Source organism: Vulpes lagopus, chromosome 8, assembly GCF_018345385.1.
Source record: "Vulpes lagopus strain Blue_001 chromosome 8, ASM1834538v1, whole genome shotgun sequence".
Taxonomy (NCBI): domain Eukaryota; kingdom Metazoa; phylum Chordata; class Mammalia; order Carnivora; family Canidae; genus Vulpes; species Vulpes lagopus.
The window spans coordinates 107,846,846-107,863,378 of NC_054831.1; the positions used below are offsets into that span (position 1 = coordinate 107,846,846).

Genomic DNA, 16,533 nt, shown 5'->3' on the forward strand with positions numbered 1-16,533 from the left:
AGGACAGGGGGCGGTGGGCTGGCAAAGTGGCAAAGATAGCTGGACAGGGCCAGGGGGAGGGCCACCCCTCCTAGGCCCCATCAGGGCTGGGGGCTGGCCTGGAGCCATGGACAGAGCCCCGGGGCCTCCAAATCCCAGAGCACACGGAACTGTAACTTCCCTTTCTGGCACCTCCTCTCAACACTGATTTGTCCCCATGGCTCCGGGTGGGCTTCTGTCTCTAGGGACAAGGCCTCCGGGCTTCTGGCCAGGCCCAGCCCACATTTGCCCTTCTGGCCTCTTCAGTCCGTTTCCCACACCAGAGCAACGTCCCCACACGCAAACCTGGTTGTGTCCTGAGAAGAGCGGTCCTGCTGTCTGAGGCCCCACTGCCCGCTGAAGAGCACGAGAAGAGCCATCGAGGGGCCCGTCCAGCACCTGTCCCGAGAAGGTGGGATCCAACCCGAGACCCCTCCCTGCTACCTGAGCCAGCCTCAAACACAAAACTTAAAATGCAAGAGCTCTCCAAAGTGGGAGAATGTGTTTGAAGGGAGTGCTCTCCGCCGGGCGGGGGGCAGCAGGGAGCTGGGTCCTTTCCTTCCCTCACTGAGGATGGGGAGACCTGCCCCCAGGTCTAGCCAAGGGGTGGGGCTCCAGGAGACCTTCCTGCAGAGACTGAGAGGCCTGTGAGGAGGGAGCTGGCTCTGACACCCCACCCAATCTGCCCAAGCAGGGCACTGGGGGCCAGGCTCGCCTCTGTCCTCTGACAGACAGAGGAGCAGAGAGCACTGGAAGAGAAGCCGGGCACAGGGAGGTGCCGCGTGCCGAGGTCCCCGCAGGTCTCAGGATCCCACAGTCACCCATCAGAGGGCACTGCCAGTCTACTCTCCATGGCTAAGGTGGCCTTGCACCCGTCCTGTCCATTTCCCCCAGCCCGCCATCCCCCTGGAGCAGCCAGGAAACGAGGGAGGGGGCTGCGCTGGGCAGAAGCTCGGGTGGACCTGGATGCACACAGCTGGGCTCCGACGCCGCTCCTCTCGCAACCGAGCCGCACAGAAGGCTTTCCGATCCTCCTTGCCTGTGCCACGGGGCACGGGCACAGCAGCTTGGACGGAACTGGGCTGGAGGTGGTGATGGGAGGCAAGTCCAATCATTGCTTCTTGCAGCCCACCTACTTCATTCCAGCCCACAAACCAGTTCCGTACATCACATGACCATCCAAGGGCTGAATTCAGTCTCCACATCTGATTTCTTTGGCCAGTGAATTTTCTGGATGAGTCAGACTTTTAAATCAAGGGATTTTGTGCCCACACAATCGATTCCTGATTTATCATAAAAGGTGGGTGGTATGGCTACATGGACCTTCATCCCTGCATCCCTGCTCAGGGCAGTGGGCGGCTGGAGCTGAGTGGCAGCTGCTCCCACGGCATCGGGTTAATCATCTCCAATCCACCACAGACCCCAACATTCCCCACTGCCTTCCCAACACTGACACCAAGTAACCGTTTATCCCCTGCCTGTCCTGGTGGATAAAGTTTCCAGCAGTTGATTTTTTTCACACATGGCCACCTTCTCTCATCTGTGTTTCCTGATTGGGCCTAAGGGGTTTGTATCAATGACTCTTAATAGAAGCACAAAAGGAAGTGCTCCAAACGTTTACATTAGTTTGTTAGGTATTAACAACAGCTGATTTTAATTTTTTTCTTCTATAGTTTCCAAATTCTCTACAATGAACATCTACTTCTTTAAATTCAAAAGACAAATGAGCTAGTGCTTAAAAAGAAAGTCCTCCCCATGTTTAAGGCTGAGAGCCAGATCAAATGTTGCCTCCTACAGGAAGTCTTCCTGGATCTCCAGCAATCCCTAATCCCGTGCCTATAGCTCCTGAGGAGCATGTTAGGCTCTAGGCCAGGGTCACCAGGGGAGACGCACCTCAGTCTTCCCAGTACTGGGGCAGAAGCAAATTTGCCCTGCTATGCTCCACAGTTCTTGCCACAAGAGGGCTTTGGGAGAGGCTGACAGTCCCTGTGAGGGGTGGGCTTGGCAGTGGTGAACAAGGGCAAGGCAGCCTATAGAAAGGCCCAGATGGACAGACAGACCTGGCCCAGCCCAGAACATCTATACTAAGCCTGAGTCAAAGGCAGGCAAAGGCCCGTGCAGTAGATAAAGGTTTACAGCAGGCACCAAGCAGCTCTGGGCAACCACAACCCAAAATACAGCACTGGAATTGGGGCCCCATCCAGGGCTGAATCGGGGGCTGGAGAGGAATGGCGGCTGGGGAGGCTGAGGTGCTGGGCTCAGAGGTAGAGGAGCTGCTGCTGCAGGGGGCTCTCCTCCTCCAGGGCTCTGGCTCAAAGCTCTGCCCCACACTCGTGTGCCCTGAGTACCACTCTCAGGCTAAAATGACAGGACCGCAGAGGGCCCTCATGGAGCTCACCAGAGACAGTAGCTCTGGCACATTTTGTCCAGGGCCGGGACAGGGCCAAGGATGGTGCCAGGCCTCACAGGTCTAGGTCTTGACCTTGGGCCCTGTGGCCTCCCATCCTCAGCCATGAGGGCTGGGCCCAGGGGTGGTGAGTTAAGACCAGCCTTCAGCCCTCAGGACAGTGGGGGTACAGGTCCTACTCCTGAGCCTCTTGTAAGCGGGGCCGGAGAGCCGAGTAGTACACAGGCCAATTCAAAGGGCCGAGCCTGGGCGTCTGGCTGCCAAGGCAACAGCCCCCCTCACCCCAAGGTCCTTGGGCCTTCCTCTCAAGTTTCTGGCTGACCATCAAGTGTCAGGCCTGGCTGTGGGGGTGGCAGGTGGTGGTGAGGACAAGCCCCATCTCTGGTTCCTCAGGCAGCTTCTGGCGGGTGGCTGGTGGCCTAGATGCGGCTGGACGAGGTGCTGCCCGAACTGATGGGGAGCCTGGCGCTGTCCGAGCTGTTCTTCAGAGGCGAGGGCCCACCCCGGGCCTGCAGCCGCATGGACCAGTACCAGAGGAAAATGAAGAAGCCTGTGGGCAGGGAGGGGGCACGGGGTTCAGCGGGGGGGGGCAGGCAGCCCTGCCCCTTCCCTCCCCTCCTCCTTACAGGCTACCAGCACCCATGTGATCAAGGGAGCACCCACCATGCCCCAGACACTGAGACTTCCTGGGCCCCATCTCACTTTATCCTCTCGAGATTCTCATGAGGTCAGGCCTATTCATTACTATTCTGTTTCACAAATGAGAAAACTGAGGCACAGGGAGGTAAGGGGACTTGACTGAGCCAGGAGCTAAACAGTGGTGTTCAGGCTCCAGAATACCTGTTTAAGCACCTCTCGGCCAGAACAGAGGGGTGTGCGTGTATGTCTGTCTGTCCTTGGTGGGGGAGGGGCTGTAGAGAGGTCCCAGTAGAGGGACCAGCTGGCATCAAGCCCCAGCCCTCATGATCCAGCTCCTCTGCATCTCTCCCCTTCCCTCCTCCCCTCTGCCCCTTACCTAGCTACCCTTCAGCCTCGCTCCCCTTCACTGTCCTTCCAACACACACCTAGTTTTAGCCTCAGGACCTTGGCTCTTGCATCTCCCTCTGCCGAGCACACTCTTAGACCAGAGCTCCGCAGCCTGTGACACACACACACACACACACACACACACACACACACACACACACACACACACACACACCCTGGGCATCTGTTACAGTGCAGATCTGATTCAGTAAGTCTGGCATGGCCAGAGTCTATACATCTAGCAAGCTCCCCACGAGGCTGATACCCAGATGGAGTTTAAGTCTTAGTTCACAGATGCAGCCCCAAGTTTTCACACAGGGCCTCCACGTCCTAGGTACTCAATAAAGACTTGTCAACTATGGCCTGGGTGCCCCCATTTTACAGATGGGAAGACAGAGGCCCAGAGAAGCCTTCAGGGTTGGCTCCCTATCTTCCCAGCCCCCGTGCTCTACCCGGGGCCGGGGAGGTGGTCTTCTCTTTGCCTACCTTGGAAGGAGGTGATGATGCTGAATAAGTAGAGGACCACAAGCTGGAAGGTGCCAGAAGCAAAGGAGAAGAAGACCAAGGCCCAGGGTAAACCAAGGACCAGGCTGAGCCCCAGCAGCGTGAGCACGTGGGGCCACTTGTGAGCATGCGGGCGCAGCCGCAGGATCTGCACCACCATGGTGCCCAGCATGGCCAAGTTGAACAGAAACACCAGGCTGAAGAGGCCCAGGTTGGTGACATGGCTGACTAGGGAGTCCCGGATCCAGCACCTGACAGCAAAGACATGAGGGCTCAGTGGGTGACAGGGCTGGTGCCGTACTTCTGGGCTGTGGGTGCGCATCACAGGGGCCCCGAGGGCCGGGGAGCTGCCTTCACCACCTTCCCTCCCAGGCCCCAGCCCCAACCCCTGCCAGGCCAAGGCCTCCAGCAGCCCTGGCGCCCAGGAGCCCCGAGGTCAGTGTGGCAGTGTGGCTCCGCACTCCCAGGCTCGTGTTCCTGCCCCCACCGCACTCAGCCACTCACATGGAAGGGTAGATGACACTCTCCGGAGTCCTGTGCACAGCCAGGATGATGGGGCCATAGTTACTGATGTCCACCAGCGCCACCAACATCACCAGGAAGACGGGGAAGCCTGCCGGCAGCAAGCGTGCAGTTCCATCTCCCACCGTCCGGGGCTGCCCTCCCCTGCCCTCCTCCCGGAGGGTCCTCATGATCAGACTCTCCCCTCCCCCACTCCAGTTTAGGTTTCCCATAGAGAGCCCCATTGCCCTGGCTTTCCCCTTCTCCCTCACCATCCTGGCCCCCCTGGGCCCCCACCCCTGGAGAGAAGGTCTGAGCTTCCCTGCTGGGGGGCAGGATGTCACAAGGAGACGGGGGCACAGACTGGGGGCGTGGGGGGCAGCTGGAAAGGGGACTTCTGCACTGGGCCTCGACCTTGCCCACCAGCTGGGGACCGAGGACTCTCCAGAAGTGGTCACCCAGCACCAAACACCCAGGTCTTGACACAGAACCAACTCTGAAGGGATTTTGTGTAAATCAATGGAGTGAATCAGGAAAGGGACAGATGAGAAACACAGAGGAGCAGCAAGCTGGGTGAGGGGATGTGGAGTTTGGGGGCTGCTGCAACATCCACAAGGACTCGTGGTGTGCCCCCTAGGCCTCCAGGCCTGAGAGGTCTGGGCCATGGTAAACTGGGTGGTCTTGGCCAAGAACAAACGCCAGAGCTATGGAGAATCTGTTATCTGAAGTGCTGGAGGATCCACAGACAGAGCCGCTGCCAGCCTGGGTGCATTAGATGAGTGGAGGACGGGATTACAGCCCACTCATCCCCCAACGGGGTGTCTTTGAGCAGTACACAACCTGCACATCCATACATGGTGGCTGTCTGCAAACCTTCCTTTTAAAAACAGTGAGCAATGTGAAGAGTATGTGTTTCTGGGGGCAGTGCCCAGCCCTTCATCCTCCCAAAGGGGTCCTTAACCCAGCCAAGGCCAAGAACACCTGAGGATGTATGGGTAAAGGAAGTCGAGTAGAAGAGGCAGGCGTGGGGGGCCTGCCAGCGCCCTCTGCCCACCTACCCCAGCCCATGATGCTCAGCTTGAGCAGGTAGCCGGGGACGTAGGTGCCGAAGACCTCAACCACGAGTCGGTAGAGGTTGTAGCCCTCCAGGCCCATCCAGGAGAGGCAGGAGAGCAGAGAGAAGTGCAGGAAGATGGCGCTGGCACGGCAGCCAGCCTCGGAGCCCGTCAGGGCCACCGGCTCGCTCAGCAGGAAGCTCACATCCAGCAGGAAGACAGCCAGCAGCAAGTTCATGTGCACCTTGATGGTGTAATCCCGAGACTTCCTCCTGCGGTGGGGGCGGGGAGGGGCGGCGGGCGCATAGGGTCACCATGGTGGCCCACTTGGGGAGGTGGGGGCAGCACTCCTCCTCCAGGCAGCCTTCCCAGACTACACACACACACCCTCTCCTGTTCCTATGGCTGCAGCCAGGTCATCTCCCACTAGTCCCTGAGCACCTACTGTGTGCCCAGCACCCACAGGTCGGGCACCGTGTGCATATTTAACAACAGATTCAGCCACAGACAACAAGCAGGACAAATCTGGCCACTGCAACCAGCCAGATACTCCCAAAGTTGGAGGGGAAAGACTCCACATTTGTTGCTGTTTTGGAGACTCCGTGCCACTGTGTCCTGTGTCTGCCTGTCTGTCTGCACAACCATGTGTCTGTGAGGCTGTGAGTATGGCGGGGTGGGGTATGTCTGTCTGTCTTCAGGGCTGCAAGTCTGTATGTGCACAGCCCCGCCACCCCCCACACCTAGGACTCTACAGGATCCAAACACTGCCGGCATTACCTCCCTGGTCCCCCACACCCCCACCTGTGCTCTGCCCAGCACCACCTGCTACCTGTTCCAGAAGGAACAAGAGCCACGCCCACCCATGGCCCTAGGTACCCCCCTGGGCTGCTCCCTTCCCCCTCACCCTCAGCTCACTCATCTGTGAAGTGGGAGGGCACCCCCCCACCAAAGTAAAGCATCAGGCACAGGTAAAACACTCCAGTCCCTAAGGTTCTCTGTCCCTGGTCCCCTGGGCACTCTAGCGATGCATGGGTAGGTGTTGGGGGCTTGTGCCCTGAGCCTGCCAGCTGTCCCTTGTCACTGCTCCAGTCCCACTGTGCACAGCTGTGAGCTCACACAACACAACCTCTTAGGCACACGCAGGCGCGCAGCCTCACCCTCCTGTCCTCCCACCCCAGAACAGTGAGCACGCTCCGGGGGCTTAGAATGTCTCCCCTCCACACAAATGGGCACAGGCCTGACCACAGTGCACCTCAGGCCCAGCCCTGACAATCCAGACCCGTCCACACAGCCGGCGTGAGGAGGCATAAATGCGCTCTTCATCCTGTCCGTGGGGCTCCTCCCTCCCCAAGGCACCGCAAAGACAGAAATGGAGTGACAGACAGCCTCTGGGGTGGGGGGTGCGGTAGGCCCTGTCAAGCCGGAATGCCACAGGGGCCAGGCCCACAGTCAGACACTGGACAACAGGGCGCTGGACAGAACTCTCGAGGCTGTGCCTGTCCATGGTGGCCACTGCTTAGCTTCAGTAACTGCGGCCTTGAGGACCTGGGCGCGAGCCTGCCTCTGCCACTGCCTTGCTGTGTGACCACAGGCAGGCCACTGACCCCCTCTGAGAGCCCTTTCCTAGGGCCCTTGTGAGGACTAAACCTGCTTCGTGCACATAACACATTAGAACAGTGGGCAGCACGTGGGAACCTCAAGCGTTAACCGTTGTCACAACTGTCACTGTATATCATATGCCCCCAGTGGTGACACATGGGATTCTTCAGAGACAGAAAAATCTAGATTTTTATGTCACCTCTCCCTGTGTTCCATGTCGGCAGGTAATAACATTTGTAACAGTTACGTCATCCAAACACCACAGATGTGAGGGGGAAACACAGCCCCCACGGGTCAGCAGGCCACACCTCCCAGGGCTCCTGAAACCACACGTGCTTTTGGGGCAGGGGTAGCCAAGCCAGTCTCCAGGGTGGGTCTCCACGGCTGTGGGGTCCCAGCTTGGAGGCCTGGGATGAAGGTTTTCCCTCCCCACACCCCCGCTTCCCTGTCCTCCTGCCCCCACCCACCCTGCCAGGCCCTACCTGGAGCAGAGGTAGGCGGCGATGGTGAGGACACAGGCCAGAGCGGAGATGACACAGCCCACGTAGGACAGGACGGTCAGGTAGTGCTTGTGTATGGCGGCTACCTCCACAGAGGCGACCTGGTCCATGAGACAGGCCCGGGCTGGCCTCAGTGCCCCCACCTCACACTTGATGGTTTGCCCCAGGTGAAGCGCCAACCTGTGCTCCCGGGGGGGGGGGGGCGCTCAGGCATCTACAGGCCACCCCCACCAAACTGAGCAGAGTCTGGTCCCTTGAGTGCATTTTTCAGAAGGGGGGTGTCTGCAGCTCTCACTTCCTAGCTGTGTGGCCTGAGGTAAATGGCTTAAGCTCTCTGAGCCTCAGTTTCCTTCTCTATAAAATAGGACTGCAGCAGGAGACACCTTGGGGGTCAGTGTGGAGAACAAGTGACTACAGGTGAAAAGCAGCTGGCGCACACCAGCCCCGCCCGGGGCATGGCTGCGGGTCAGGGAGAGGGCTGCTCACCATCAGCACTGCAAAGTAGGTCAGGTGGTTGCAGAGGCAGGACGTCTGCGTCTCCCTCCTGATGGTCTCACACCCAGCATCGCTCCAGCTGCCTGGGCTGCTCACTGAGGAAGGGTTCCGTGGGGCTCTGATCAAGCCCAGTCCTTCAGGACCCCACTGGACCCCCAAAATCCATGATCATGTCACTCTTCCAAACCTTGCTTCACCTGGCAAATCTCTAGTCTGCCATCATTCCTTCTTCAAGGCCCACCTTCCTCCAGGAAGTCCTCCCTGATTAACTCCACCTCCCCCCACCGTCCAGGACCCCCATTCTCATCCAGATACCTGCCCAGCTCAGAGACCCCTCCACACTCACATGTCAGGTCTTCAACCCAGAATACACACTGGAGAGTCACGTTTTTCTGTAGGGACGAGAAAGAAGGAGAGTGGACGCCTTGACCGAACTGCTCCTTCCTGGGTCGGGCTGAGGGAGTCAGTGTCAGCCCCAAGCCCATGTGGACCTGACTGTATGGGGCCCCAGCCAGCTGGTCATTTTGTCAAAGACAAGTGACTCCTTGGCAGGCTCACTTGCACTCACCGGCTGTGGCTGGTGCTGGAAGGTGAGCACCACGGGCTCTGAGAGGTTGGCCACTTTGGTGTTCTGCACGACGATCCCCAAGACCTTCTCACCCAGCACTTGACTGGAGTTCTTGTCCTACATCCATACAAGGGAGGTGAGGGCTCAAGGCTGAGAAGAAAGGCCCAGACATCCCCTAGCTTCTCTGGACTGGCGTCTCTCCCCGACACATTGTCCTGAGATGCAGAGTCTCCTCCTGGCAACAATTCTAGCCCATGTAGTCACTTACACCATAGTGAAAACAACATAATTTAGCATTCTCTGGGGGAGATCGTACCTCACAGTCCAAGTTCCGACCTTACAAGGAAAGGCTCTGACTTCTGGACCAGGGAGCCCTACCCGTCTTGGCTCCGTGCCCGCCTTCCACCTCCCCACAGACAGAAACTGCTTTCCCGGGGCCCACACCTGGAACAGGGCTTGGCTGCTGAAGTCCACCAGGAGGAGTCTCTTTTCAGCCTCCCCTCTCCGGCCTTTGGTCTTCTGGAAGAGCGTGCGGGGCAGCAGCACCGAGTATTCCTGGATCTCGCTCTGTTCCTCCTATAGACCAGAATCCCTGTGGGCTCAGCCAGAGGCAGGCTCCGGCCTCTACACACAGCTCCCCCTCCAACACCTTCCTGGATGCTGCCATCTCTAAGCGCACCTCCTACGGGAAGCCCTCCCTTGCTTGGCTCCTGTGCTGGCTGGGAAGCCTTGTGGTTAGCACCCAGGGCTCCAGGGGCAAACAGGGGCAAACAGGGAGATTCACGTGGTGCCATGCTCTCTGGCCTCTGACCCCGTGCCGCCTACAGCATCCCAGGGTGGGTGGTAGGGTGGGGAGGCGGGGGAGGGGGAAGCTCCCAGTGACCAGGCCACGTGAGGGGTGGTCTCAAGACTGAGGCACATGCACAGGCACTTCGCAGTTCATCTTCTGTCCACACAGGGTGCCTAGGAGCTCTGATGCCTGCTGGCTCCCTGTCCCCACCGAGGTGAGGAAGGGTCCTCCGCCACGCGGCAGCCACTAACAGGGTACTCTCTGGGCCTGAGGCCTCCCTTGTCAGCCCACGTCTGGCTCCCAGAGGCCCGGGGAGCCTCCCCATCTGTCTCCTGCCCTGACCAGCCAGGCCCCTGACTCCTGACCTCACGCCTGGAGTGGATGCGCAGGTCCTGGAGGCTGGCCGTGGGCTGCAGCTTCCACACCGTGGCGTTGACCAGATCCTCCTCGAACGACAGCGTGTCCCCTGTGAACTTCACAGAAGTCAGCCTCGACTCCAGGCTCTGCAGCCTCCTGGCAGGGGGAGAAGGGGTTGGGGAGGTTGGTCGGGGCGGACAGGGCAAGGGAGCAAGAAGGGGACACCGCGCAGATACACAGGAAAGAGGCAGGTGGAGATAGGGGAAGGAGGGGCAGGGGGCAGAAGGGAGGGGGCAAGAGAGACCACAGCCCCAGCACGGTGGTGGGCGAGGAGGGCTGAGCAGGGGCTAGGCCAGCAGAGCTAACAGGAAAGGCGGCTGCCCCGAGCACCCGGTTCCGGGCCCAGCTCTGCCTCGGTGGACCCGCTCTGCAGCTGGGGAGCAGCCCTACCCGTCTCGGGGCCTCAGTGTGCCGAGCCCTCCAATGGGCCCATCAGTTCCCCTTTCCCAGTGGGGAAGAGGGCTCGGGGGCGAGGGGGGTGCTGTCTGGGGGTGGTGATAGTTGTTTATACGAAGGTCAGGGCCAGGCTGTATTTCGATGCCTCTCTAGGAGGACGTGGAAAGACGACGTGAACATTCCAGCCCCAGGAGAGGCCTCCTTCCAGCCGCCCGCCCCAGGTCACCGTCCTGCCCACATCCAGGTCTGGGGGCGCCGCGCTTACTGGCTGGCGGGGGTTGATGAGGGCTTCCTCGAGGTCCTCCCGGGGTGCTTCAGGAGCTGGCTGAGCTGCTCGAGGTCCCTTTTCAGCTCGCACAGGTCCACCGAGGCATTGTGGGAGGCCTTCTGGGGAGGATCTGGAGCAGGGGAGAAGCGCCTGAGGCTGCTGAGCAGGTGCCACAGGCTGTACCCGTCTCACTCCCATCTCACCCTCCCGTTTTACGGCAGATGAAACTGAGCCTCCAAGAGGTGGGGTGCACCCTCCAAGGTCACCCAGAAGCCGGCCAGAGGGGGGCCCTGCCACAGGGAACCTTCAGGTAACACCAACCCCAGCAGGGCAGGCTGGGATGCACATGCCCATGTGCCCCTTTGCCTACACACCTGGAGCCAAGAGGGCCCACCCAGGAGGGCTGTGAGGAAGGCCAGGGGGCAGGGCAGGAGGGGCCCACTGAGGAAGGTTATGAGGAAGGCCAGGGGTGGGGGGCCCATGTGGCCTCTGACTCCTGACACCCAGTCCTGTCTTCCCACTCTCTCTGCTCCCTCCCTGGGTGGACCTCATCTTCTTCCGCCTGGACCTTCCCAGCACCCTCTGGATGGGACCTCCCTGACCCTCTGCCTTCACCCCTACCTTCCCACAGCCCTTCCAGGAGCACAGCTTGGATCACACCCCTCCCCTCCTCAGACAACCTTCTGCGACTCCCCGCCGCCTGGAGGCCACCTTACTGTGGAAGGAGAAGGTGAAGCCGGCAGCACTGGGCAGACTGGTGTTCTGGGGGCTCCACCAGGAGCTGACAGAGGTGGCGAGCAGCGGGGATCCCTGAGCCAGGCTCTCCTCCTGGTGCCGGAAGCACAGGAGGCCAGAGGCTCGGTCACTCAGCAAGAAGTCGTTTTTGCCATAGCGAAGATGCAGTATCCCCACGTGGCGGCTCCAGTACAGGCAGAAATGGTAGAGGCCCCTGGGCTCAGGGAAGAGCTGGGGAGCCGGGAGGACCCCGGGGAAGGGGGCATGGATCGTGAGGGCTCCCTCTGAGTTCTTGACGGAGATGTGTAGCTCCGACGTCTGCTTATAATGCAGGCTGCTCTTGTGCGTCTGGTTCCTCTGGCCACAGAAACGGAAGTCTTCACGGGGCGCCCTGCCCTGGGTACCTGAGGAGACAAAGACCACAGATGGGACTCTGGGGACAGGGAGCAGCCGGGGGCAGGAGAGGGCCAGGTCTTGGGCCCAGAATACTGGATCCCAGTGCCTGGGACCCACACACGTTCCAAGGGCCTATACCCTCAAAGGTCTACACAAATGTGAATGTGCCCTACTCACAAATTCCTAGCTGCAAATTATAAAAAGAACATTAATAATAATTTCAAAGGCCAAAGACCACATTTTAATAGCCATAAAGTACTTCACAAGGCCATGCCTACCATACAATTGCACAGGCTGTGCACTGCACAAGGATGCTCTGGGCTGCAGAGCTGAGTGGGGCCAAAACCCAGTCCATGTTCCCCACCCCAAGCTATGCACTATGGGGCTGCAGCTGCCAGAAAGAAGGAGTGCCTGTTTCTGCAAGATACCATCCATTTGCTAAACTGTATCTAAAGTCCTGTGCCTGCCCAAAGGGGTTGGGGGATATGCCCGCAGCTGTCAGCTGTCCTAGACACAGGAACTTTGTAGCCTAAGTCACAACAGTCCCAGGGCATCCCCCAAGATAGCTTACCTTGAACCAGGAGGAGCACGCCTAGCAGGAACAGTGCCATCTGCAGCAGCACTTGGGCACCCATCTTCCACCCCAAGGTCACCCTGAGAAGTCAGCACCTGAAAGAGGCCAGGAGAGTTAGCTGGGGCCAGAGGTGCAGGCTGGTCGGGCCAGCCCTGCAGACGGGGAGGGCGGTGCAGCTTGGGTATGGGACGTGAGGTAAGGAGGCCAGTGTGGGAACAGCTCGTGGGTCTCCCCAGAGCTGCCAAAGCTGAGCATCAAGGGGCAGCGGCCGCCCAGGCTGAGCTCAGGCCCGGCTCCTCCTCTCCCTTGCTGCATGGCCCCGTGCACACCACCCAAGACGAGGCTGGTAATAGTCCTTCCCTGTAGACCCAGCAGCCCTGGGGCAATCCTGGCTAGACTCCAGCACCACCTGGAAGCACCCCACGGCCCCTGCCCCTCCAGGCCCCGAGGAGACACAGGAAAATAGGAGCTTTCCGGGTCCTCCTCCAGGAACCTCACCATCATCATCCCCAAGACCCAGCTCAGAGGACACTGCCTTCGGAAGCCTTCCAGAATTCCCTGTATAGTCAGCCCCAGCCTCCTTTGCTTCCCACCACTGGCCAGGGCCTCCTGCGTCCCCAGGCTGCGCAGGGTGGTGCGTTCCCCCCTCAGCAAGGAAGGGAGCTCCTGGCCCATCCCTGCGGGCACGGCCCAGGGCGGCGGGGCAGGCAGGCGGGGGGGGCTGAAGGGGGGCTGCAGGAACAAAGGCTGGGCAGTCAGTGGGAGGGGTGAGGGGTCCGGGAAGCAGAGCCAACATCAGCACCCGCGCAGCGCCCTCTGCAGGGAGTCGGGGAGAGGGTGCTCCCTGTCGTGACCACCAGGGGGAGCCGGGAAAAGGCAGAGGTGCGTTCTGACGGGACAGGGAGACTGGGACAGTACAGCCCAGGTGGGGAGGGGGCGCTTCTGACCCCCGCGGCCTGCATTAGCTGAGCGCCAGTCGTCCAGCCTGTGCTTTCCCACAGCACCCCTGTGCCTGCACTCAGCCTCGCTTCAGCCCTGCAGGGTGGGCCCTGCCCTTGCCCCTTCCACAGACCCGGGATGCGAAGCCCAAGGGGTTAAGTGAGATGCCCAGGATCACTCCAGAGGCCAGGGCCTCCCTGCCTGGTCCCGACTGTGGTGCCTGGCAGGGAACCTGCATGCCCGGTGCTCAGAGGGACGAGCCGGTGGCTTCCCCACAGCCAGCTGGCCCCGTGACTGAGCTCGGCACGGACAGACACATGGGCATCTTCTGTTCACGGGAGCTGCGGTGGCTGCGGTGACACATGCAATCATCTGCCACAAGCCAGACGAAGGAAAGCCTGGAGACCTGGGTGCACACAACAAGTCTAAGTTTGGGGGAAGCCAAAGGGGGCTTCCAGGAAGAGGTGGCTTTTGGATGGAATATTTGATGGTAGCATCAAAGGGATGGGGAATGGGGCCCAGGGAGGAGCTCATTGTCTCCTTCCTTGAACTAACCTGACCCCCTGAACCTAGAGCCAGTCCCCTATGCCCCACCACGGAACCCCAATTTCTTAGGGCCTTGTCAGTCCAGGCTGACAACCAGGCTCATTGTCTTGCCTCTGTGGCATCACAAGACTCCTTAGAAGAACCATATGAATGTGTTTTAGGGAATGGTCATTAGCGGCCAGGTTGTGATTTTTAAGGTTTCATTCTGTGCCCTCTCTCAGCATTTTGGCCCTTTTTGCAACCATGTCCTGCCACCTCAGACTGGCAGGAGGAAACCCAGCATTGGGAGACAGAGATATGTCCCGCCTGGACCCACTTCTTTCCTCTCCTTTCTGCCAGTCCCTGTTGCTTGCTACCTCTGATCCATGATCCAAATATCACCTCCTCCAGGCAGCCCCTCCTCGCTGCAACCACTGCTCTACACTTGTGAACTCAAAGCTGACAGATGGCTTATGGATTTGTCCAAATTCTCCATTTTATGGTATTCGGATTCAAGACCCAGAGAGGGTCAATGACTTCCTGACATCACACAACAAGCAAGGATGGAGCTGGCCAAAAATCCATGTACATCTCTGGCTCACTGACCTTCAAAGTGACCACTGCTCCCTAGACAGGGCAGTCATCCACTTTGCATCAACCCTCCCAGATTGAGCTTTGAGAACAAAAAGGCTGAGACAAAGAAGTGAACTTCCAGTCATAGGGGGCGGGGGGGGGGGCGGGTTGGTGGACAAGGGAGCTTGTGCCACTGTGAGTACCATGGAAGGGATGCAAACACAGTCAAGGGACCAACTGCACGATCCTGACACTTCCAGGCTCATCTCTACCCCGCTGTTTCAACAGCCGCTCTTAGGTGGACAACCTTGTCCCCATAGACATTCCCGGGATTTGAGTAGGAGAATCCACCGGGCTTCCTTCAACCCACTCTTAGGCAGCGGAGTGGACTCTGTCTGCATCCAATGCCAACCTGTCCTGCTGGATAAGCTGTGTGTCCTTGGGCCAGTCACTCACCCTCTCTAGGCCTCACCTGCCACATCTATAAATGACTTGATACTTGTAAAGGACGTAGAACATGGCCACGCATGTGGTGGGCACCACAGGTGTCGGCTAAATATCTCTGTGTGCTTTCTGACCGGCCTATGCCTGCCCCTAAGTCCACCCCCGGCCTGTCGGCCTGTCGCAGGGCCCTACCCCCTTCCCCTCCCACCTCTGTGCCCCCCGCCTTGCGGCCCTGGCCAGCTCAGCCTCCAGAGCACCTTGACGGGAAATTCTTAGAGCATGAAACTTCCCTTCCGGAAGCGCCTTGGGAAAACTGCAACCCCGCCCAGAAAACCTCTGTCCTTGCGGCCCTGGCCTGGACTACTCACATGCCCTCTGAGGGGAGGGAGAGCAGGACCGGGGACAAGGAGATCGCAGCCTCTACCGGGAAGAGGGAGGGCACTGCCTGGTTGTTCACTTGGCACCCTCCCAGCCTCACTTCACACTACAGAGCACCCTGCCCGCTGCCCATCACGTCGCTCTCTTCCTTCCCTCTACCCCCTGCCTGTGGCCTGCGTGGGGGGACGTCTGCCCCCTGTACACTCCCACAGCCCCGTGCAGCTGACTCAGAGGGTGCAGTTGGCATCTATAATGGGGGCCACATTCTCCCAGCACCCCCAGCAGGGCTGCAGAATGCCCTGGTCACCAGCCTGGGTGCCCCCACCACTCGACTCAGCCGAGGAAGGAGGGGTCCTGTGCTCTGAAGGCTGAACCCCAGAACCAGGAGCCAGGGGCCCGTACGTGGACCTCTACACAGGCAGAACCTTGTCCCTGGTCTCTGGACAGGCCTCAGCCATCAAACACTCTTAAAACCAACCATCAGCATGCAGGCGAGACCTTTGTCAAACCTCACATGGCACTAGGCCAGACCCAAGAGTTGCTGAGAGGGCTACTCTAGCAGCAGCACCACGATGATCACAGCAGTAGCGTCAACCACGCTGTCACATGAAATCCCCAGAGCCACTCTGTGAGACTGGTCCTACTGTTTTGCTATTTTACAGACCAGGACACTGAGGCTGGGGAAAGGTTATCTGATCCAAGGTCACCCCAGGTGGGGCCAAGGCACAGACCTTGCGCTTCACCCTAAGAGAACTCCTTGCAGAGCTGGCACTGGCGAAGGTCCTAGAGATACATGCTCCCCTGGCTTTGGGAGATCCCCCCAAAAAGGAGATAAGAATGACAGGGTAGCCAAGGCCACTGACAGGTGCAGACCACTCCAGCCTGGGAGTCGGGTTTGGGGGCCAAGTACCCCAGGAGAGGTCCCCTCCCATATCTGCTTCTGGGGCAGCTGCTCTCAACTTCAGGCCTTCCGTAAACATACAAAGAGAACAGAATGGTCCAGCCCAGCTCAACACAATGGGGGCCACCGTCATGGGGTCCCCAGGGACACAGGCAGAGCAGAAGGTGGCCAGGGCTTGTCCCCCCACTCATGCCCAGAACTGGCCATCCTCATGATGGGGGAGGGGGCAACAGGCAGGGGACCCGTGGCTCACTTTCTCCCGCTGGGGTCCTGAGTCACTTCCTGTGCCATCCATGTAGAGCCATGAGTCCCTGCTGGCCCAGTCCAGGCTCCTGGAAAACCCATTTCCTTGGAGGACGGAGGTGGAAGTTGAGTGGACAGGACCTGGTTGCTTGGGGTTAACCCTTCCTGGGCAGGCACTTATCTAACATACCTAACCGGGCTGATGCCCAGACCTGCTCCCCCACAGCTTTTCTTCTGCTTCCCATTACACACACTGTGGACGTTTCCTCCCCATCTCCAGA

At 59.4% G+C, this 16,533-nt stretch overlaps 1 protein-coding gene across 4 annotated transcripts in view; it reads right to left on the bottom strand.

The window, feature by feature from the left end:
- Positions 1-1,640: 1,640 nt before the first annotated feature.
- Positions 1,641-16,533, bottom strand: part of ADGRG1 (adhesion G protein-coupled receptor G1) — a 36,914-nt gene continuing 22,021 nt past the window's right edge. For all 4 annotated transcript variants that reach the window (XM_041767547.1, XM_041767546.1, XM_041767548.1 and 1 more), the window contains exons 2-14: positions 12,247-12,344; positions 11,261-11,683; positions 10,542-10,674; positions 9,829-9,976; positions 9,118-9,249; positions 8,674-8,790; positions 8,452-8,497; positions 8,097-8,200; positions 7,593-7,711; positions 5,515-5,783; positions 4,460-4,568; positions 3,938-4,206; positions 1,641-2,975 (exon numbers count right to left, since the gene is read on the bottom strand). In XM_041767547.1, coding sequence (XP_041623481.1) covers positions 2,845-2,975; positions 3,938-4,206; positions 4,460-4,568; positions 5,515-5,783; positions 7,593-7,711; positions 8,097-8,200; positions 8,452-8,497; positions 8,674-8,790; positions 9,118-9,249; positions 9,829-9,976; positions 10,542-10,674; positions 11,261-11,683; positions 12,247-12,310 — 2,064 coding nt within the window. In that variant the 5' untranslated portion in view covers positions 12,311-12,344 and the 3' untranslated portion in view covers positions 1,641-2,844. The remainder of the gene's footprint in view (positions 2,976-3,937; positions 4,207-4,459; positions 4,569-5,514; positions 5,784-7,592; positions 7,712-8,096; positions 8,201-8,451; positions 8,498-8,673; positions 8,791-9,117; positions 9,250-9,828; positions 9,977-10,541; positions 10,675-11,260; positions 11,684-12,246; positions 12,345-16,533) is intronic.